Genomic DNA, 24089 nt, shown 5'->3' with positions numbered 1-24089 from the left:
TTAAGATATTTCACAAGAATTAAACCTACTTACTTTTAGTTGTGGTCACTCTTAACGAATATTGTTCTCTACATTTTGCTATCTTTTCTTTTACAAAATATTTTCTTGCAAAAGAATCATGTGTAAGCTTAATCACTGAATAACTTCAGGATGAGGATATTTTGCATTCATGTTATTTATAATTAACCTGCACTACAGGTTAATCTTGGCTGGGCAGCTCAGTTGGTTAGAGCATCTTCCTGATACGTCAAGGTTGTGGGTTTGATCTCTGGTCAGGGCACATATAAGAAGCAACCAATGAACGCATGAATAAGTGGACAACAGAGCAATGATTTCTCTCTCAAATCAACACATAAAAAATTAAAAGTAACTGCTGTTAAATCCCCATGGGTTCATGGAGAGAGCTCAGAAAACAGGATCAAAAATAGGTTGGAGAAAACAGGATCAAAAATAGGTTGGAGAAAACAGTCTAGGATGAAAGACAGGAGTAGTTGGATTTACTTATTCCATCAGACACATGGCTATGCCGTCCTGTTTTCGCAGCTTTATGACTATGAATGGTAATATGAAATCTTCAAAGCGGTTTCACAGAAACCTCAAGTATTCACCTCACTTGCAACTTTAAAAACCTGAGTAGACATTTATTCTGTAGCCATTGCCAGTAACACAGAATGTATAAAATTACCTCCTAATTTACTTACACTAATTTTAATGTAGGTATATAATGAATGGTGTTCACCCTCCACTAAAGACACAATATAGAAAATTAAGAAGACACTGAACTGAAATATGATAAACTGAAGTCGTTAATGCCATCATCAGAAGACAGAAGAGAGAATGGTTCTTCCCATGTACTCCCTGGCTTTGAGGCAGGTGGGCCAGCTCATCTGTTCAGCACTCAGAGGAACAGAACTCAGTTACTCTGATCTCACCTTAATTTGTTGACTGGAACAAAGGTCCTCAAGTAATACTGTCTTTAGGACAGAAAGAATTATTCTCAAAATTACTAGGTGACTTAACTATAATAGTAATGTAAAATGAATTAATTAGACCCAAATCAAACTGGATGGATTGACATCTGCAGACCCAACTCATCTGAGTCTGCTATTACATAGAGGAAAATCCCATGAAGAGAGGCAAGTAAAGCTAGTTTGATGAGCTATGGATGTCTTACTTGAAATGAAGCAATTTGAAAGACAAAAATCAGCAAGTTTATTCATCCAACCAGAATAAAAATAAGTGAAAGCAACTTGTTAGACAGTGTGAATAGAATGCGGACAGAAATATGTGGTCTAGATAATACCTAATAGAGACAGCAAATTAAATTGCCTTTTGAATTAATCATTTAGAAAAATATGCACTTATCAGTGGATTTTCTGATGCACAGAAAAAAATTAAATTATGCAACATGAGCAAACAATAGACCAAAATCACCACTGGCATCCAAATGTAGCTCTCCCAACATCAACATTATGCAAATATATGACAGATGGAAATGCTAGATGAAATGATGATATTTTTCTAAAAAAAATAAAAAACTGCAGAAAACTTCATTTTTTTAAATGAAGGTTTCTGTAGCCCTGACCTGCATGGCTCAGTTGGTTGGGTGTTGTCCTGCAAACCCAAAGGTCTCTGGTTTGATTTCCCATCAGCACCCATGCCTGGATTTTGGACTCCGTGTTCCCTCACCCTCGGCCGGGGCACTTGCAGAAGGCAGCCAATTGATGTTTCCCTCTCACATTCATGTTTTCCTCCCTCTTCCCCTCCCTCCCCTCTCTCTAAAGTTAAAAAAAATAATTAACATTTTTTAAATGGAAGGTTTCTGTATATATTCAAGTAGTCTGAGAATCCTTGCCAAGAACAGCCCAATTTTTAAAATTCAAAACAATCACCATATCAAAAAGTACAAGTTATATTTCATTTTACTGGGGTTTCTTATATAAAAAAATCAATCTTTTTACCAACCAATAGAAAAATAGTTTTTTTAGCTAACAGTGTGTTTATGTCTTGCAAACAGCATATTGACAATTTATTGGCAAAAATTTATATGGAGATATACAGATATAAAGATCTATCTATCTCGACTCTTAGAGAATACTTAGAATTTAATTTATTTGGGGGTTACTTTTTGTTGTTAAAATCTAGGACTTTCAAATAATGCCTTTACAATCTTATTTTTATTTGACGTTTTAATATTCTTTCATGTCTATTTTATTTTTATTCTCAAATTAGAACTGAAGGGTAGTTAAGGCAGGCAGGTTATAAAAGTGATATGCAGAGAGGCCAGAATCAGAGAAATAACTTTTGGAGCCATGATTTTATAGCTTCTATAATCCCAGATTCCTTCCACTGGGGATTGGTATTATACTGTGACTCAGAATCTCATACACTGTAGTTTATGAAATTGACTGACTAGTGAATCAAACTTTGTGTTCTGGAAAGAATAAAATATGTAATATAAAAGCATAGCAGAAAATATCATAAGTGTGGAATTTGAAAGTCCACACAAAGGAAAAGAAACACGTGTAAACCGCTTCCTGGGTTTGTAAGTCAGAAACTTCTGCATCTGCAACTTGACAACTGTGCAGCTTTTAATAAAGGGAAAAAACAAACAAAAACCAAATAAGTACCAGTATTTGAATATAAAGTGCCTGGCTCATCGCTTGCCATATGGCAGGCACTTAATGTAAATTTTTCAACTTGCCTTTATGTAGGAAAATACAATCCTTCCTTTTTTTAAACTTAAAAAAAATCCTCACCCAAGAATATATTTACTGATTTTTAGAGAGAGAAGAAGGAGGAGAGAGAGAAAGAGACATTGATGTTAGAAACGGCGTTTAGTTGCCTCCCATATGCATCCCGACTAGGATCGAACCCTCAGCCTAGGCATGTGCCCTGACTTGGGTTTGAACCCACAATCTTTTGGTATACTGGACGATGTTTCAGTCAACTGAGCCACCCGGCCAGGGCATAATCCTTCCTTTAACTTGTCAAAGGTAAAAGTAGGTTTTAACATCTGCTTTTTGTGTGATAATGATTTAAGAAATGTCATTCAAACCAAAAAGGACAATGAGATGTTTGAAAGAATATGTAATCAAATTACATTATACATATGTAATACATACTAATGAGTATGGCTTATACTATAAAAGGAAAGAGAAATCAGCGTGTTCTGGTGTGTGGAACATGTAAACCAAATAATTTATAAATCACTTAAGTGATTCAGAATGAAATATTTTGCCCTGAAATTATAAGATATTATTGTTAACAAAGAAAAGGGAAAATTTGTACTCTGTTTCCACCCTCCTCCTCTTTCTAAAACAGTAATCTAAGATTCCAAAGTACTCTTTGGATCACATCGATGAATGGCGGTGAAAGGAAAAAAATTTTTTTTAAATCATGCTTCCAAGTCAGACACTCCTTTGTCTTCCTCTGACCCATTCTGAGAAAGGCAGGAAAGCGGAAGGCAGTTAATCAATTGCCCCTGGTTCTGCCCCTAGCTAGATCTTTCTTTCCTCTATTTCTCTATTTCTCTCTCTCTCTCTTTTTTGGGGGGAGGTCTGACTTACTGACAGAATGCATGCCCTTGGGCATGCAAATTATATCATTTGGCGATAATATTATAAAAAGTTTCCTTTTCCCTTAAGGCTCTGAATCAAGGATTATGACAATTAGATATGAGCAAATCGAATTTATAAAATAAATGCCTTCTTCCCCATTTGTCATTTTCCTTGTGCTAAAACCCCTCAGTAGTAAAATGGGGACACTACCTGTGGTTTTGATAGAGAGATCTGATCAGATCACTGGGAGGAGTAGGAAGGGGAGGTAGGAGGAGGTTGCCAGAGGCAACGGCATCCAGTCTAGGACAGGACTGGCTGAGAAGCTGAATGCCTTTAAAGCAATGGAATTATGGGTCAGAAGATTTAAAATAAAAAGATGGCAGAAACTGGCACTCGGGTTTCTTGCAGATGCCCGGATGATTGTGCTGCAGCTGCGTTCCCCAAGGATGATATTTTGCATGGATTTTAGATAGGGAGGAGCTCCAGGTGCAGCCTAGGATCAGGCTGGCTTGGCAGAGGGTGGCAGGGTTATTTTTTTTTGGGGGGGGAGGCTTCTAGAAGGGATGAGCTCTGAGGCAGAAGACTGCCATTCTTCCAAAATTGTGGCACTTCTGTATCTTACATTGTTTTAGTTTGTAAAGGAACCCTATAGAAATAAGATAATTACAAACTAATAGGGGGAATGACTCAGGTGTTAAAGAGTTTAGCCTTACTTGATATGTTTAAGTGATTAAAGCTGCAACTAAAGTGTTAAAAGAGTTGAGCCTTCATTGAAAGGCTTAAGTAATTAAAGCAATAACTAAAGAGTTCAAGATTTTAGCCTTAATTGATAGGCTTAAGTGACTAATGCATACAGAAAGCTATTATTCCAAAACTGTGTAGCTTTTGAATAAGGTTCCTTTCCTTTATCACCAAACCTTTGTCTCTGGAATTTTCCTAGGGGATGGCGCGGCCAGCAGGACCCACTTGCTGTTTGGTAACAGTTTGGCACCTGCGTTGTTTGTGTTCTGTGGAGGGTGGAAGGAGGGACTGCGTGGACTTTACTGAGCCACATGGCACCTTAACATGACAATTCTGTCCTCATCTCTAACAACCTAATTCTACTCTGAGGAAGGCACAATAGAAATTGAGCAAAGAGATCCAGGCAGTATTGGAAACGTAAGCAGGACAACGGAGGAAATGTTAAACTACTCATCACTCTCTCCAATTTGGAAATCTCATAGTAATTTTTAACAATCACATTTTTGAAACAAAGAATAGTTGTAGAAAAAAGATTTTAATGTTCTATTAACTCAATTTATAAGTTTCAAGATATAAAACTTATTTCAATGAAGTCCAAGTGGCAAATTTTTCCAATGGAGAAAAGAAAACCCTTGTACACTGTTGGTGGGATTACAAACTGGTGCGGTCACTACTGAAAACAGTATGAAGGTTCCTCAAAAAATTAAAAATACAACTGATAAGGGAACTCAAGAATTGAATATTTTAGCCTCAGTTATAATTGCTAGGTTTAAATGATGAACGCATGTGGAAAGCTCTTATTCCAGGAACTGGAATGCATAACCTACATGACTCCAGGCAGTGGAGACAAGCAATTCAACCTTTGTGTCCCAAGGAGTCTGCAAACAATGGAGATCGTATCTGAGCCATTGTGTTCCAGGAAGAGAATGTCTGAGATGCAGATAAAGAATTGTTGATCAACAGATAAAGAAGTACTGGGAAAGTCAGTAGGGACAGCAACTCTTATCCGATTAACCTTTTTACCTAACCTCTTACCTACTCTTTTCCTCTTATGAAAAGGTTGGTTTGAGATAAGAGATTAAGACAGTTTTTATGGTACATAATCCACCATCTTCTCAGATTGCTGGCATGTGAATAAAGCACCAGTAAAGATTCAATCCTTGTCTCTACTTAGAGCTTGGTTCTGGAAGTGACATTCAGCGAGAATACTGACTTTTCTGGTTCCAGAACTATATGATCCAGAAATCCCACTTCTGGATAACTATCTGAAGAAATCCAAAATACTACTTTAAAAAGACACATGCATTCTTATGTTCACTGCAGCATTATTTAAATAGCCAAAAGATGGAAGCAACCTAAGTGTGCATTGATAGACAAATGGATAAAAAAGCTGTGGTACTACATATAATGGAATATTACTTAGACATAAAAAAGAATGAAATGCTATGTTTGCAACAATATGAATGAACCTAGAGGGTATTATGCTACATGAAATAATTCAGATAAAGATACCTTATGAGCCCTGGCTGGTGCAGCTCAGTGGATTGAGCGCGGGCCTGCGAACCAGACAATCGGGGTTCGATTCCCAGTCAGGGCACATGCCAGGGTTGCAGGCCAGTTCCCTGCAGGCCAGTTCCCAGCAGGGGACGCCCGAAAGGCAACCATACATTGATGTTTCTCTCCCTCTCTCCTTCCCTTCCCCTCTAAACATAAATAAATAAAATCTTTAAAAAAAAAGATACCTTATGATTTTACATTTATGTGGAATTTAAAAAACAAAATAAACAAAAAAGGAAACTAAGTAATACTATTGAAGGGCAGCAGAGAATACGGCACCACAAAATACGCCTTTGGGAATACTGATTGCTTTAAAATCTGGCAATTTTCAAGAAAGGAAAGACTTAGGAAACAATTTTTGACCCCCTTACCTGCCTAAGGGAATTGAAATAGAAAACCTGCTCCAGGAAGAAAGCTATCATTTTAGATAATGTGAACTAAGTATGCTAGACAAGGAAGAACCTAGCAAGAAGCTTTTGATGGGAGTCCTCACTGTGTCCCCTTGTTAACTGTGGCCCAGCAAGCATTTATGGAACTAACATTTGCTTTCCATCTCCCTGTGAATTACCTTCTTGCCCTTTGAAGCCCAAACTACAAACCTCCATTGTCCTTTCTCCTTAGCTCAAGAGGGACTATAAGCCCTAAAACTGCCTGATCTGTCCTGGGCTCTCACTTCGAAAGCCCTGTACGTACATGCTAGTAAACCTGGTAATTTTCTCCTATTAACCTGCCTCATGTTAATTTCATTATTGTCCAGCCAGAAGAACTTAGAAGGGTAGCAGGAAACTTGTTTTTACTCCCCTACATTATCAATCTCACTGTTGTAAATGGAAGTGTGTGACGGGATGTGTGTGTGTGTATGTATGTGTTCTGTTGGTGGTAATAGAGAAAATGAACCAATTTTTAACTCTAAGAAATGTATGAAAATGGCTTCAATTCTCATGACAAAAAGAAACCAGTCTGTGATGATAACAGAGCAGCTAACACAAAGCTTCCATCAATTATTTAAAAGATCGGTGTGTGGAGCGCAAGGTGAGTGCCGAGCACCAGCTCCCGTTTTCCATCTACATTAAGGCCCATCTCTGGTGTTGAATGCAACAGTGTCACTGCCACACTAACCGTAAGAAAAAATGATTCACAGCATCCTGATTTTCCTCAAAAGTACCAGAGACCTGAGGTCACAAGGCAACCAAGCAAACCCTATTCCAAAGAGAAAAAAATCTTCTTCAAGGGACACGTCAACTATCTCCCCTTTCAGAGAACACAGGAGAAAGAGATAATGGTGATGTAAGTGTGTAAGAAGAAATCAGCTAACATTTTAACTGATGACCTTTCTCTGCCTGGAGACATCACCCATAGCGGCCAACACCAGACCTGGCCAGTTTTTGGATTCTCTGATTGGATACACCAGAGTGTTACAAAGTATACTTTACAAAGTATATTGTTACAAAGTATCTTTTACACCAGCACTGTAATATAGTGGGAGGATTTTCAAATGCAATAACTTTGGAATAGATGTTGTCCTAATATAATCTTTCTCATTTTCACTTCTTTTGAAGATCTGTTCTACATCTAGCAGTGAATCATTTCCGAATCTATCATCTCGCCTGGGGTTGTTTGGGAATGGAAAGGAAGGATGATGAAATTCAGCAAGGAGGGTGGCTACTTTCTTTCCTTCTCTGCCTCAGAAAACATGTGCTCTGCACTGGAAATGAAATAAATCATCAGGGTGGATTATAATTAATTTGCATTTTAACTTAGAAGTTGATCTTCTGAAATTGGAAAATCTACATACATACGATGGTTGTGGCCAAAATTTGTGATATTTTATACTTACGAAATCTGTGTCTCTGAATCCCTTAAGTCATTGAGTCTTCATATTGACAATATTATAACAGTGGAAATGTTAAAGTTTTGTTTTCACTTCAAGGCATACTAAAGTGAACAATATCTCATCAATGGTAAGACCACTGCTATTGTCCATGATAGAAAAACTAACCAATTTCTAAAATGTTAAATCGGGTATGTATCCAGAAGCCATTATCAAGAGTTGTTGAGAAGAACCCTGACTGGTGTGGCTCAGTGTGTCGGGTATCATTCTGCAAACCAAAAGGTCACTGGTCTAGTTCCCAGGCAGAACACACGCCTGTGCTGCAGGCCAGGACCCTGTCTGGGAGAATGGGAAAGGCAACTGATCAGTATGTCTCTCCTTTCTCCCTCCCCTCTCTCCTTAACAATAAATAAACAAAAAAACAAACAAAAAACAAATAAATAGAAATTTGTTAAAAAAACCCTGCTCAGAACCAAGTGTGGTAAATTTTACACACACATTGAGTGTGGGCTTGACCACCTAGGTCAGCCTCCCAGTTTCATCACTCGCTCACTATCTAGGATCACTGAGGTGGGTTACTTATCTCTCCAGGATTCATTTCTCTTATCCTCAATCCCTGGGTGGCAAAACACTGAAATCACAGGATTGCTGGGAAGACCCAAAAGCTAATCTGTGTAAACATGCAGCCTGACGGGTTGAATAGGAAATCAACGGCCTTGAATGGTGAGGCCTGTATTAACTGACCTGTCATAGTCACCACACAGATCTGGAAACTGCCTCAGAATAGTTACACTATTTGTTTACGAAATCATGGCTGGTGACTAACGAACTCAGGCTTAAACTACGCTTGCAGACTTCTAGGTTTTTCCTTTTTTCCCTTTATATCGAACCTCTTCACTCCGATCCACAATGTGGTCTACATGTGTTATCTGAATCATCAATGTTTCTGGTTGAATCTTCCCCAGATTCAGAGTAAGAAACTCATGTAGAATGGAAGATACTAGATTAATGAAATTTTGTGAAAAATGTTCTGTAAACTCATGGATTACAAGAAAATTGAAAATCATTTAAGTATCTATCTTAACTTTGATATACAACTCACCCTCTCACTACAGAAATTAACTGTTAATTTAATTAATTAATAGTTAAATTAATGGTGGCTTCTCAAAATAATCCTTTTTCATTTTCTATAATATATGTGATTATTAATCTAACTTGCAATTGCAGAAAAAAAATATACTTTAAAAGTGATCACAGCCATAAAGTGTTGATATGCCAAGTAAAGCAAAATTTTTTTCACAGCAGATAAAAATAAATGTAAAATGTTAAAGCACTCACTGCAGCTTGCCGATGAGTATTGGAGAGTATTCCGTGAATCTTCACTTTGTCCTTTTCCATTTGGTCTATGTTCACCCACAAATCCCGGCTGGCAGAATCAGATGGGCCGTATATCCGAGATATATAGTAATTGTGGTCTGTGTCCTCCTATAATAATAGAGAATAATGCATGTCAAGAACGAAGCAGAGATGGAACTTGAGGGCATTATGCTAAGTGGAATGAGTCAGAGAATGACAAGTACTGCATGTTTTGATAGTAGAATCTAAAAAAAGCTGAACTCATGGAAACACAGAGTAGAATGGTGGTTACCAGGTTCCAGGGTTTGGGGAAAATGGGGAAATGTTGGTCAAAGTGGACTTCTTAAAAGAAACCTTGCAGGCAAGAAGGGGCTGGAAAGAAGTATTCAAAGTCATGAAAGGCAAAGACCTACACCCGAGATTACTCTATTCAGGAAAGCTATAATGGGGGGAAAGGGGAAAGGGTCGTCAAAGAACATGTATAAAGGACCCAAGTACAAAGGCAAAGGAGGGTAGGATAGAGGGTGGAAAATGGGGATGGCTGGGGTGGGAGGAAGTGATGGGGGGGGGAAATGGAGAAAACTATACTTGAACAACAATAAAAAATACTTTAATAAATAGAATGGATGGGCAGGTAAAGTGTTCCCAGCTAAGGTAAAGTTAAAGGAGTTCATCATCACCAAGCCCTTATTATATGAAATGATAAAGGAATTTTTCTAAGAAAAAGATGATAAAAAATATGAGCAGTAAAATGACAACTAATTCACAACTATCAACAACTGAACCTAAAGAAACAAAACAAAACCAAAAACAAGCAAAGCAAACAATTAGAACAGGAACAGAATCACAGAAATGGGGATCACATGGAGGGTTATCTGTGGGGAGGGGAAGTGGGGAGAGTAAGGGAAAGGGTTCATGGAATGAGAAGCATAAATGGTAGGTACAAAACAGACGGGGAGGTTAAGAATAGTGTGGGAAATGCAGAAGCCAAAGAACTTGTACGCAGGACAAGAACTGAGGTGGCGGGGGTGGGGATTCTCATGCACCTAAGGAGGTTCAGTGGGCAGGGGAATAGAGGGGAGAAAAAATAATGGGACAACTGTAATAGCATAATCAACAAAATATCTACTTTTTAAAAAAGAGTACAAACTTCAAGTATAAAATGAAGAATTTCTGAGAATCTCCTGTATAGCATGGTGACTATAGTTAACACTGTATTAACAGTATATCATACACTTAAAAGTTGCTAAGAAAGTAGATTTTTAATGTCTTCCCCACAACAAAGAACTGGTAATTAGGTAATATGATGTTAGTGTTAGCTGATGCTCTGGTGGTAATCATTCTGCAATATATTAGTATACCAAGTCCACATGCTGGATACCTCAATCTTACACAATGTTACATGTCAATGATATCTCAATAAAGCTAAAAAAAAAGAAGCATTTAAATCACTATATATCTAACTTATGTAATTCACAGAGTTCCCTTAAAAAGAAATAGAAAACTCAGTCTTCAGAAGAAAAGAAACAGAGACAGTGTCCCTAAAATTCTTAAAATACAAACAAAAAATGATACTATAAAATCAGAAACATTAGTATTCTTCAAAGTAGCCAAAAGAGTTAAATAACCTCTAAGGGATATGAGTTAGATTTAAAAGTATATAAAATTAATAAGCCTCTTTAGGAGAAATTGCTAAATAAATAAAACTTAGAGGGAATGGTATACTCTATGTATAACAGTCTTTCTGCTACAGGAGTATTAGGGGTTGCTCTAATTGCTGACCAAAGAAAATGTCACTTTTGGAACTTTTTACTGAAAACCTGAACTGTGATTACTATTGAATGACAACAAATTCAAACTTCTCTCCTTTAACACTAGGATTATACTAGGGCCTGCTTTCAGTTAATGGTCCTAGACATGGAAATAATACGTTTTTCTCTATAACTTGGATTACTAAATTCTACTCTCATTTCTCATTGTTGATATCAGCATGGTGCCTGTCACAGAACCTTTATTTTTTTTCTCATGTGTTTCTCACTCACTGAAGAGGTTTAAATGTTTTTAAATGTTACTTTGCTAAGGTACACCCAGAAAAATCATGATTCTTGACTAATTTAAATTGCAATGAATTTTTTACCATGAAATATAATTATACATATCAATTTGAGAAGTCTACTAGGTAAAATATATTTAAAACATTTAGATATATATAAGAATAACAGTTACTGAATAGAGTGTCTATGAATTGAATAATGTTTAGGATATGAATTTTATTTAATGTACTTATTAGTTGTGCTAATTATATAAAGTACATTTGTAGTAGAGTGCAGCCAGGGGGCCCCCAAAAGAAGGATTTGTAATGGGGTCCAGAACTTGGGGTATCCAGGAAATATTAAAAATATGGGATGTCTTCACCCCCACAAGTCTGAGCTGGGGGGATGGGATACATGGAGCATACATGGAGTTGTTTTGCATAGCAACAGCTTTGCAGCTAACCTCTGGAATGGTCATTTAACATATCTATAACCTTTAACTGGTTTCATAGATATGTTAAATATTTATGGCCATGCTCTGAGCCAGGGAGAAGGGAGTGACTTCCACCCATGATGTAACTGGGAGGCAACTGCCAGCCTCCAGTTACAGCACCTGTATGAGAGCTTGGAGATGACTGGCTCCATGCCATGGGGCCACACCTGCCCAGACTCACTATGGAAGCCCAGGAAAGCTGGAGGCAAGCGTAGCTGATTGTGGGAGGAGTTGGAAATGGGACTGCAGAGGAAGATTGATGCGGGGATTTAAACCCAGACTCAGTAGCCATTGAGGAGAGAACTATGCGCTTTTGGCCAGAATGGGGACTACTGCAGCCCTGTGAGAGAGAATCACCATGTAGCTTTAGCAAAGACAGCCATGTGCTTCTGGCACAGTGATGACTCCCGCAGCCTTGGTGAAGAAGAACCACGCAGCTTCGGCCAGAGCAGGGACCCCCACAGCCACGTGAAGGAGAATCACATGCTTTTGGCAGAGCGTGGACCCCCCACACCAAAGCCATGAGAAGAATCTCCACTCGGCTTTAGCAAAGAACCCCCACATGGCTTTAGCAGAGAGCTGCCACTCGGCTTTCTATTTCTTTTCCTGAGATACGGTACCTTGGACTGGGCAAAGGGGGAAAGAAGGACTGTGTGTGTTTTAAGGGACTTTGAGATTTTGATGAAGACATTAAGTCATTACTCCTAAGTCTGTATAACTTGAATAAATAATTCCTTTCCTTTTCACCAATCTCTAACATGGAGAGCTATAATTCTTTGGTGAAGGAAAAGGCAAACCTAGTACAGGGGGACCCCAGGAGAAGGGGCGTCAACTAGGTAACATTGTGGGACCCCTTCCCTGGTGGCCAATCCGGGAAAACCATGGGAGACCCCATGTACAGTAGCTTTAAAGTAATACAAGTACTTGTACATGCACAGTAAAAGAAAGCCTGCCAAAACTAGCCAGGAAGGATCCTATAAGAACAGAGTCCCTCCATCCCATGAGGTCAATCCTGCTCGGAATTGGCCTGCTCCATGTTCTCTGCTATAAACTCTGGGTGTTCGGTTCAGTTCTTTGTCCCGATCACCAACAACCTGGTTACCTGTGCCCACCTGTGACACAATTATTGCTGAAATCCTGTGAAAGCAAAAACCCCAGGTGCCTATTCAAGAGTCATCAGTCTAGATAAATACATATATATATAGAAAACTAACTACATTAAGAAAAAGAATATTCTAAATAGGTTTTGCTGCATGACTAAAAATAATGACACAAAATATAAATAATATTACATGTTAATATGTAATTAACATATAATATTGAGAATAAGTATATGTTAACAGTAAGATTAAAAAATAATAAAGTTCCTAAGTAAACTCCGATTAAACTCTGGATATCACATACAAATTATGTATACCCATGATGAAAGATTAGGAAATTCTACAGAGAAAGAAGAAAAAAAGAGATACAAAGACAAAAGCAGAAATAAAATTCTAGGTAGTCCAAGAGAGATTTCATTCCTTAGGGTTGCCAGAACTCCCTTGCAAAAGATTAGGGAGAATCGTTGAGCTCAGTAATTCAGGAAAGCAATGAAATAGCTGCCTGGAAAATGTGACATTTTAGCACTATGAAATTATTCAGACCACATGCGGTCCTTTATAGGAGTAATGGTACTTAAAGAGTTGTTAAAAGCCACTTCAGGCACAAAGACTTTCCTTTACTTCTCAAAATCAAACTATTTCTGATACCATAGAAAATGAAACAAAACACTACCGTGATACACCGAGTTGCCAATTCCTTTAGGAAACCAACAGTTACTGCAAGTAGATTGCACAGCAGGTAGCTATAAACCCTATAAAGCCATGCTTCTCAAACACGCTGGGAAATGCACAGCTGTAAATACACAGGGGACATCCTCCACAAATACAGAGAAAAAGCCCTCATAGTTGCAGCCAAACCATTCTGCACCATGCAGTTATACAATTCCTAACCCAAACACTGTCTTTTATATCGTGGCAGTTGAATTGCTTTTATAATGGATAACTTTTATGAATACAGACACTGCCTTATGCAGTAATAAAATTTGCATTCCAAATTAATTTCATTGTGTGCTAAAAAAATCAAGAATATATTAAAATGAACATCACTGTGCTAGTCATTTAAAATATATGGACACATAAAATATAATCAAAGTTCTTAGGTAAATTTATTTAGCATTAGATCAGTTGGTTACCTCACAAAGATAGTTTCACAATAGGTAAAGGAATATTATAATTTCAATAGTTTCTGCCAGGTGTTAATATATACAAATATATTATATAAATTATTTCACAAAGACTGTATAGTGCATTTAAAGGTAAAGGTATTTTAAAGTATTACCTGTGTATATTAAACCACTCAGAATCACATATTTAAAAATAGTTTGCTGTGATATAAAAATCACCTTAGTATAAGAAACCAAAGGACAAGATAAAAATTTTTTAAAAGAGATAAAGAATGAACTGACAGTACTCAGGAAAAAAAATACAGAGATGAACTCAGTAGTAACAAGAGCAGAATGAACATAAAATTGCTAGCCAGGACACAGACAACTGTCTTATAAAATATACACGAGATAAAATGGAAAATAAGAATAAAATAAATGTCAAAGATAGACAATTGAAAAAGGATACACAAACACATATGTATTTGGCATAGAAACATTCTTTTAAAATGTTAGAACAATTTTTCTGAGATAAAAAAAGACTTGAACTTATATAACACCCCCCAAAAAATTTATGATAGGATTTTGAGTAGTAAATTTCCTGGTGAGATTTCTCACAGATTTTTTTATATCCTTCCCTGGGGACATTTGTTCATTGCTTTTTTACAGAGAGAGAAAGGGACAAAGAAAGAGGGAGATACAGAAACACCAACGCGAGAGACAAGCATCGACTGGCTGCATCCGTCAGCGCCTGGACACAAGAACATACACACCCAGACAGGGGGCGGAACCTGCAACCTAGGTATGTGCCCTGACCGGGAATCAAACCTGCAACCCCGTGGGATGACACTACAACCAAATGAGCCACACCGCCAGGGCAGATTTTCTTTAAAGTCTTACAAGAGAGTAGAAAGACAAATCAAGCTATGTATAAGGAGGAAAAAACCTTCGATAGTTTTGTACTTCCTCATAATATCCAGTGGAAACCATGTCCATACAATCTGAGAGAAGAAAGTTGTGACTCAAGAATTATTTACCCAACCAAGTTATAACTTACGTATAAGGACAACAAATATATTTCTAATACATACAAATGCAGAGGGCATGTACCACATATGAAACTTCCTTAACACTGTAATGACTCGTCACACAACCAATTCAATCAAGGGGTGGCTCACACGTGGCCCCAGGACGAGGGAAGCTTTAGATGCACTGACTCCATGGAAATTACATTCAGAGAAACAGGACATTTTAGTTATTATGGTTATAAGTCAACCATGAAAATAAGTTTAAAAATAGTCTAAGTTGATTATTGTATTTCACAGCAGGAAATCAATATATAAATATGAACTATAGAAATCTAGTGTTAAAAAGTAAGAAACCCAAATTTTTAATTTTAAGAAGACCATCTGAGGCAAAAGCCTGGAACAAGTGACCTGAAGATGGCATGCATGCCACCAAAGGTCAGCGGGTACCGTGGGGGTGACTTTGCCCGCAACTAACCCCCTCACCACCACCCCCGTCCACCACAGATGAAAGTAACACTACCAAGATCCACTTGGGGAGGAGAGGTGGCCAATCTCTCAGAGGAAAAAGGCCTCAAGCCCCTTCCTCAATGGCTTTTATTGGTTTGTAATACACAGGAATAAAGGAGGTAAGGATCAAACATTAGATAACATTTCAAAGAAATCTGAGGGCTTAGTCTGAGTTAGTGTCTATCAGGAAAGGGGGTTGCAGAAACTTTGGGAGACATCCTCATTTCCTGCTTGAACCCTTAACATATGAAGGAAAGCACTCTTAGCAAAGCGGGCTTCACAGGACTTCTAGGACTTCTAGGACTTCTTTCTTATGCCTGATCACCCTGGATCCTGCTCTAGCTGGCAAGGGGCTGCACTGCCTCCCCCATCACAATTTTTCCAGCTTAAGTGGATTAGAGCCAGGAAGTGCTTCTCCCAGAGGACATGGGGACTCGGGCTATGTCAGAATAGCCAGGAGGGGTGGTGGTGGTGGTGGTGCAAGGGTCCCCTCTTTGTTGCAGCCCCCGAGTCCTTCCATGGTAGCCTCCCAAGTGATCATGCCTGGCTTAGGTGGCCCCTCCTCTGAGGAGTCTTAGCTGTCTCTGAGTATCCACTGGGGGTAGGGGAGTAAGTACAGGCAGCGTTTGCTACCAGAGACAAGCTGTGTCCTCTTGTGGCTCTCATTTTGGAGGTTGCTCACTCAGCCTTAGCCATGGGGGGTAGTTACAACTCCTGAAACCAGGCAGAGTGGTTTCAACAATGCATGCCACCAAAGGCCAGTGGGTACCAAGGAAAATTCACAATTTTCCTCAAATATAGTATTCATAGTATAGCTCAATTTTATAAAAGTACATCCATCTAAATATAAAGGTCCTATACCTTTAATTTCTATCTCTCTACCCTCTCTGACTTTATAGATAGATGGTAGATAGATAGATAAATAGACAGACAGATGTGTGCCAAAAATATACTGATTGGTTATTTCTTGATAATGGGATTTGAGAGATTTTTTAATCCTTAATCTGTGTTTTTTTAAATGATATGTATTCTAACCCCATTCTTTTTTACTTCACATAAAGCATTAAAAATACATCAAGGTGCTTAAAAGCATTAATTGTTGATTCTTGAAATCAAACCACCAACATACATCAGAAGGCACAGGCCACAATGTCATTTTCAGTTACTATAGAATTTCTATACTAAGTACTTCAGAAAGTGCTTAAGGAAAAGTCCTGGTCATACTAGTCCTGGATTTATGACTAGTCCTGGATTTATGACTAGTCCTGGTCATAAATCAGATACTCAAACTCAACATAGAGCTTTAAGGTTAATAACTTAAAATTGCTCCATAAAAGAGCTTATATAAATTTTCATTCAATCTTTTCTTTAAAATACCAGCTCTGATGACCTAGTTGATATACAGCACAATCTTTCCCAATACATTTTGATTGAGATTAAAGTTTGAATCTTTATAAAATATTTTTATGATCTACTCATTTTATTGACACATCAACTAATGCCTTTCTTCTTTTTTCACTGTATTATGTAGAAATCATATGTTTCATGTGTATAAGATACAACTCAGTGCTGGCTGGTGTGGCTCAGTGGACTGAGTACTGGCCTGCGAACCAAAGGGTCTCTGGTTGGATTCCCGGTCAGGGCACATGCCTGGGTTGTGGGTCAGGTCCCCAAATGGGGAGTGTCTGAGAGGCAACCACACACTAATGTTTCTCTTTCTCTCTTTCTCCCTCCCTTTCCCTCTCTCTAAAAATAAATAAATAGAAATCTTTAAAAAAAACTTTAAAAGCTACAACTCATTTTTAGTGAGAAACATTTGATAGCACATACGGGAGGTAATAGTGAAGAATTACTGAATAGCATTGGAAGATCGTGGCAATGTCTACAGGTCTAATTCTGCGAGACTTTGAACCAGTGACTCATGTTTTATTTTGTTTGTTATTATCCTAGCACAAACAGCTGGCTTATTTTTAGGACACAGTTTCAAAGATCTCAAACAGAAGGAGTAGGCTGAAGACAGCTACATTCTGACAAAGCTGTGGGTAGAGGATGAAAGGCGGGGAAGGGCCGGGGAAAGAGAACAGTGCTGGGGTTCCAGGTCCCTCATTCTCCCAGGACGCATCTGTGGTCAATTCTGTCACTTCAGTGAAGTCAACTGCTCATTCAGTTCATGTCAGTAGATCAAAAGTGTGAGCTTCTCCAGGCACATAATTCTTCCTCTGCCGGAGGTAAAATCATAACGAAAGAGACGTGAGTTCAGGAGCTGCAGGAGCAGCCCCACAGAATGGGCAGGGCAACATGAGACACGAGGAAGACGAGAGGGAGAGAAGTGTGGGCCCTCACCCTTCCTAACTACATATGAAGACGCTGACTAAGAGAGAATGTGGTGAGGGCAGATACTTGGGTTATATGAGTGTCTCTATTAATAAAAAGCAAAGGATAGTATTTAGCTTTCTTCACTGGGTTTCCAATGGAGCAAATTAGACCAATGTATTTAAACATAATTGAAAAGCCTATGAGCAGAAAATAAAGGATCATTAAATGAACCCTACACAATTTCAGCATCATGGGAATTACGTGGTACCTTCAAATAGCCTTCAGTATTCATCAGCAAGTACTATAGCAACACCCTCTCATATACTGAGAACGACTACTGGAATATAATTCAAATTATCAGAAAATTTAAAACCCTCTGTCCTGTGCATTATATCACATTATTGTACCACTTCTCATTATGCTCACCTGTTACACACACCTTCACCATTTCTCTAAGGGTTTTTACTTACGTGCTCAATTTGCACATTGGCCTATCGCCTATAGCCTGTCTATGACTCTTAATAGGCATGATTTATTGTACTAATTATTCACAGGAGTTTAATTAAGTGCCTTCAAGAATGTAAGATTATGTGTGTGTGTCTGCGTGTGAGAGAGAGACAGAGAGACACAGACAGACAGTTTATTGTGAGGTCTGCTGTGCAACGCATAAAATTTGGGGTGCCAGCAGTATTTCTATTACAAAACAGTTTCCATTTTTCCATTAACAATCTCTCACAGAGGAGATGATTTTAAGTGCGAGGCAGGACACACTGTCATTATTTGTGATCTTTTAAAATAACAACAAAATCAAGGCTCTACAGTTCAATTAAGCAATTGCCGAGATCCCCAGGCATTCTGCTATGAGCCGCTATGTGTTTGTGTCCATTCGCTTATTCAATGAAGCAGAACCTATTTTCCCACTGGACATAGTATGCGTTTATAGGCCCCTGGTGGAAACCTTTAACCTTTACAAGAATGAGCCTAGAGACTATTTCCAGGCTTAGAGTGGTGAGGAAGAAGAGGCCAGAGAGAAATTCTGAAGCAGTTTTGAGTGAAATACTAACATTTCAATTTATCTTTTATAAATACAAGCACACATCCCCAAATGGTGGCCACTAAAGAGGTGCATTGCCAATTTACAAGGGATCTTCTGGGAATCTTCCAACACTCCAAAAACGTAGCAAAACAATGGGCAATTGAAAAGATTTAAACTATTTATAAGATTCTATTAAAAACACATAAATTTGCCATTAAAATAATGTAGCTCAAGGAGATTTGGGGTCAAGTACAGTTTGTGTCTCATTGTAAGTTCTGGACTCCACTTTATACAAGAGGATTGAGTTAGGTTCTCTTATATTGCCTTTCAACTAAGGTTCTGACATTCTAAAGCCATAAGACAAACAGGAAGCAACTGCTAAGCATAGCACAAAAGACTGCTTTATTTAAGTGCTACTCACCAAAAGAAATAAAAGTGTGCAGTTTGAAGAGCCAGTACAGGTAGCTAGTTATAGTACCTGCACACTATTGTACAGTGTATTTTTACGGCCGCCGTGGCGTTCTTGGAATTAACCTCCCCCCCCCCCCATTGGTGGCTGTGGGTGGCCCCGGACGCCCCGAGACAAAGCTTGTCTCTGGTAGCAAACACTGCCTCAGTTTCCTCTCCCTGCCCCCAAAGCTTGGTGGGTAAGTCTCCTCACAGCAGGGAGCAACCTAAGCCAGACTCGATCAAAGAGTGAGCAATAGACCCCTGCCTGCAGGCTATGTGACATAGCCCAAGTCCCCATGTCCTCTGGGAGAAGAGCTTCCTGGCTCTAATCCCCTTAAGCCTGAATACCTGATGGGGAGGGGTACAGCTCCTTGCCTTGCTAGAGAGTGCCCTGGGGAAAAATCTGGCATCATAAAGACTTCCTGATAAACTTGTGAAATCTGCTCTGCTAAGAGTGCTTTCATTCATATGATAAGGGTCAGAGAGGAAATGAGTATGTCTCCCAAAGTTTCTGCAAAAACCCCTTTCCTGACAGACACTGACTCAGACTCTGAAGCCCTCAGATATCTTTGAAGTGTTATCTACTGCTTGATCGTTGGCCGCTGTATTCCTGTGTATTACAACCCAAGAAAAGCTTTTAAAGGAGGGGGCTCAATGCCTTTTTCCTCTGAGAAACTGGCCACTGCTCACTGCCCTTCCCTCTTGAGGGATCAGCCACCTCTCTTTGCAGATCATGTCATGTCTACTTTCTTTCATCTGTGGCAGACTGGTCGCCCCACACTTAATCATCCTTGATAAATTATAGATTGGCCCCAGGATTAGAGGTAAAGTTCACAGGCTTGTTGCAGGGGGTGCAAGAACCCCCAAGACTGCTGTGTGTCATCTGTGTGCACTGAAAAATTCATGGGCATACCTGTATACTAGTTTTCAAATACACTATATGTATATCGTGATGAGTGAATGTGTGATCATTTTACAGTGTTGTTAAATTTCTCTGTAATTCTTAGAATGGTGCATTTTTCTAGTCAACCAGAAAGAAACACCAATTGGGTGGAAGGCCTCAAATATTCTGATAATCAGAAAAGACCATCATAATTTAAAAGGATGGATATTTTTGTTCTGGATTTAGCATCCATATGGAACCAAACTTGGGTATTATATACATACAGACTTAGCCAGCTAAGGGTGTCATAACAAAATAACATCAACTGGGTGGCTTAAAGAACAAAAATTTATTTCTCACTGTTCTGGAGACTGGGAAGTCCACGATCAAGATCCTGGCTGGTTTGGTTTTTGGTGAGAGCACTCTTCCTGGCTTGTACATGGACACCTTCTTACTGGGTCTTCACATAGCAGAGAAAGAAAGTTTTCTGGTGCCTCCCCCTCCTCTTGTAAGGACACCAATCCCATTGGACTAGGATCCCACCCTTAGGACCTCAATCAACCGTATTTACTTCCTAAAGGCCCTATCTCCAAGTACAGTTCCACGGGGCTTCAACACGTGGATTTTGGGAAAACACAATTCAGTCCATGGCACGTATAGTTTCTTTATTAAGTTTTAATTTGTACAAAAGTTCTAGATTTATTAGCTTTGAAAACTCATGTCATTTTCTAGTATTAATCAAAATTGCCATTCAGGCTTTTTTATATAGGAGGACTTTGGGAAAATCCACATGGTTCTTTGTCTTGGCCTATTTCTTAGGGGGAAAAATAAGAAATGACTACTATTTATAATTTTGCAAGACTATGGAAACATTTATTCAGAAACAACTTTTAAAAATTATAACTCAGATGCAAGTTTTTACATATCGACATTTGTCAAAAGTTGGATGGTTTCCTCCAACCAACTGTGAACCATTTGGCCAATATTCTCATTTCTAAGGTAACTGCCACTATCCCCAAATTATACAGGCTGGTATGCCAAAGTGACAGGTTATTATACTTTAATTAGTCAGATTTTTCCATATAAATTTCACTCCTTTATGTCAAAGAATAAAGCTCTTCTTCTGTTATTTTTTTCTTTTCTTATAACTTCTCATGTCCTCAAAATTTTAGTCCTGGAATCAGTCAGTGATTAATAAGCTGTGAACCAAATTTTGTCAGAGGTGTGACTTGACTTACTTACACTTAGAATCAGAATCTAATACTACTTTAAATTTTAAGTATATTTTATTGATTATGTTATTATTGTTGTCCCAATTTTTCCTACCCTTCCTCTCCCTCCTCTATGCAACCACCCCCTTTTACCATCCCCCCTTAGTTCAGGTCCATGGGTCATACACATAAGTTCTTTGGCTTCACCATTTCCCACACTATTCTTAACCTCCCCCTGTCTATTTTATGTCTACCATTTATGCTTCTTATTCCCCGTACCTTCTCCCCATTCTCCCCTCTTCCCTACCTGCTGACTACCCTTTGTGCGATCTCCATTTCTGTGATTCTGTTTCTGTTCTAGCTGCTTGCTTAGTTTTTGTTTTTAGTTGTGAGTTTGTTGTCATTTTACTGACAGCAAAATTTTGTTAAAGGAGTTGTGACACCACTTAGAATCGAATTCTAATATTAATTTACATTTCTAGGTAACACTTTGCAAATAAATTTAACTTTCTAAGCCTCTATTTTCAAGACTATGAAATGAAAAGTAGTAATAAAAATAGTCATGTAACAATACTGGGGTTAAATTCTTGAGATAAACATGCGAACATATGAGGTATATTTGGGAAAAGTACAGCCATTGTTAATATAACGAGAATGGTTTGTGCAACACTGACATAACCTGGCAGCCAAGGAGAGTGGACTGGAATGCGCATGTATGAACAATGATGACTTCACTGTACTAGTCAGTGGGGGTGGTAGATACTGTTGAGTGAGCATGTGTACTTTGTGCCCACTGCATTCAAAATGACTGAGTGAGTAGAGCAACAAATGTACATCAAATTTTGCATTAAGCTTGAACATTCCTCCTCAGGAACCATTTGGACCATTCAGAAGGCCACAGCTATGGGCAACTGGTGATTGGCGGCTTCATCACAACACTGCACCTGTGCATGTATCATGTCTTGTGCAGTGTTTCTGGCAGAACATGAAATCACCTAGGTGATTCAGTCCCCCTACAGCCCAGATTTGGCACCCTGTGACTTCTGGCTTTTTCCAAAATTAAAATCACCTTTGAAAGGAAAGAGATCTTTTAGACTGTTGATGAGATTCAAGAAAATGTGATGGGGCACCTGATGGTGACTGGGAGAACTGTGTGAGGTCTCTGGTGACTGGGAGAACTGTGTGAGGTCCAAGGTGCCTACTTTGAAGGGGACTGAGGCATCATTGTCCTGTGTACAATGTTTCTTGTATTGTGTGTCTTCTTTAATAAGCATCTCCATTTTTCATATTACATGGCTGGATACCTTCTGGACAAACCTTGTATGTTGGAAACCATAAAGTGTTGTTAGGTACTACTTTTGCTTTGACATAAATATCCAGATAACAAGAAAATTTTCAGAAATCTATACTTTTATGGTACTAACATTTATTGAATTATGAATTCTTCACAAATTTCAGAGAATGAGAGTTCAATAGTTTCACCACATTGAATCCAGCTACCACTAGATTTTTGGTGATTGGTTTTGTTTTGAATCCTTTACTTTAAAAATAAGGATTTAAAAATGAGAAAATAGTTAATCACATATTTATGAGAACTGTTAAGTGTAGCTATCACATATCAGCGCATATAACATTTCAAGTTCTCAGTTTGATACATAATATACTTAATCATGCACTTAATCTTACCAACTCAATGAATTACAAAGATTCTAAAGCTCAGAAACACCAAGTATGTTACACGACATCACTTAAATCCCAGGGATATAAAAACAGTTCTGTATAACTTTAGTCTGTGTTCCTTCTACTTACATAACACCTTTTAGGTAGTAACATGTTTAGGATCTCAAAAAAATTACATTTGGTCAAATTGTCTCCATGAAGCTGCTTACTGTGTTTTCTGGAATAGCTCCCTCATTGGCCTGCCTGCCTTTCCTGTTGGTTTCTTTCACTTAATTTTTCCCAGAGTAGAGTATTCCTTTATTTTTTAAAGATTTTATTTATTTATCCTTAGAGGGGAAGGGAAGGAGAGAGGGAGAGAAATATCAATGTATGGCTGCTTCTTGTGCATCCCCTGCTGGAAACTGGCCTGCAACCCAGGCATGTGCCCTGATTGGGAATTGAACAGAGGTTGTTTGGCTCACAGGCCCGTGCTCAGTCCACTGAGCCACACCAGCCAGGGCTAGAGTATTTCTTTTAAAGAAGAAATCTGATCATATCAGTCTTCTCCAGTAAAGCTTCCCATCACACTGGGAATAATACCCAAAGTCCTTATAATTACTGTGCTCGATGCAGCCATCTCCTCAATGCCATCCTCTTCATCACACAGTCTGCACCAAACCTACTGGTTTCCTTGCCTCATCAATATGCCAATGTGCCCCGCCATCCTACTGTGCACCTGCTGCTTTATGCACCTGGAACAGTCCTCCCCTATTCTATCATTCTTTAATTCTTAGTCTGCTGCAATTTCCTATATAAAGTTTTTGATCACACTTTATAAAAATTATCACTCCCCTACCCCCACCTAAAATATCTCTCCCTCTCATCCTGGCTGGTGTAGCTCAGTGGATTGAGTGTGGGCTGAAAGCCAAAGGGTCACCGGTCAATTCCCAGTCAGGGCACATGCCTGGGTTGAAGGCCAGGGCACCAGTAGTGGCCATGTGAGAGGCAACCACACATTGATGTTTCTCTCCTCTTTCTCCCTCCCTTCCCCTCTCTCTAAAAATAAATAAACAAAATCTTTAAAATCTCTCTCCCTCTCTCTACTGGGTTTATCACCATATTCTAGGATCAGAGTGTCTGCTACCTGACCAACATTCAATACATATTTGTTGATGTTAGTGCTTCTTTACATTTCTCGAAGTTTGTTTCTTTGGCTTTATAATAA

The 24089-nt window shown here is 38.7% G+C and overlaps 1 protein-coding gene across 2 annotated transcripts in view; it reads right to left on the bottom strand.

Annotated features, from left to right (window-relative positions):
* Positions 1–24089, bottom strand: part of PLXDC2 (plexin domain containing 2) — a 416215-nt gene that overhangs the window by 195195 nt on the left and 196931 nt on the right. For both annotated transcript variants that reach the window (XM_037147415.2, XM_053654762.1), the window contains one exon: positions 9028–9174. In XM_037147415.2, the coding sequence (XP_037003310.2) occupies positions 9028–9174 (147 nt within the window). The remainder of the gene's footprint in view (positions 1–9027; positions 9175–24089) is intronic.

The sequence above is a fragment of the Artibeus jamaicensis genome, unplaced genomic scaffold (genome assembly GCF_021234435.1).
Source record: "Artibeus jamaicensis isolate MK-2021 breed Jamaican fruit bat unplaced genomic scaffold, CSHL_Jam_final contig_867, whole genome shotgun sequence".
Classification (NCBI taxonomy): Eukaryota; Metazoa; Chordata; class Mammalia; order Chiroptera; family Phyllostomidae; genus Artibeus; species Artibeus jamaicensis.
The sequence above is the reverse complement of the archived record's forward strand: the minus strand, read 5'-3'. Positions and strand labels throughout refer to the sequence as shown.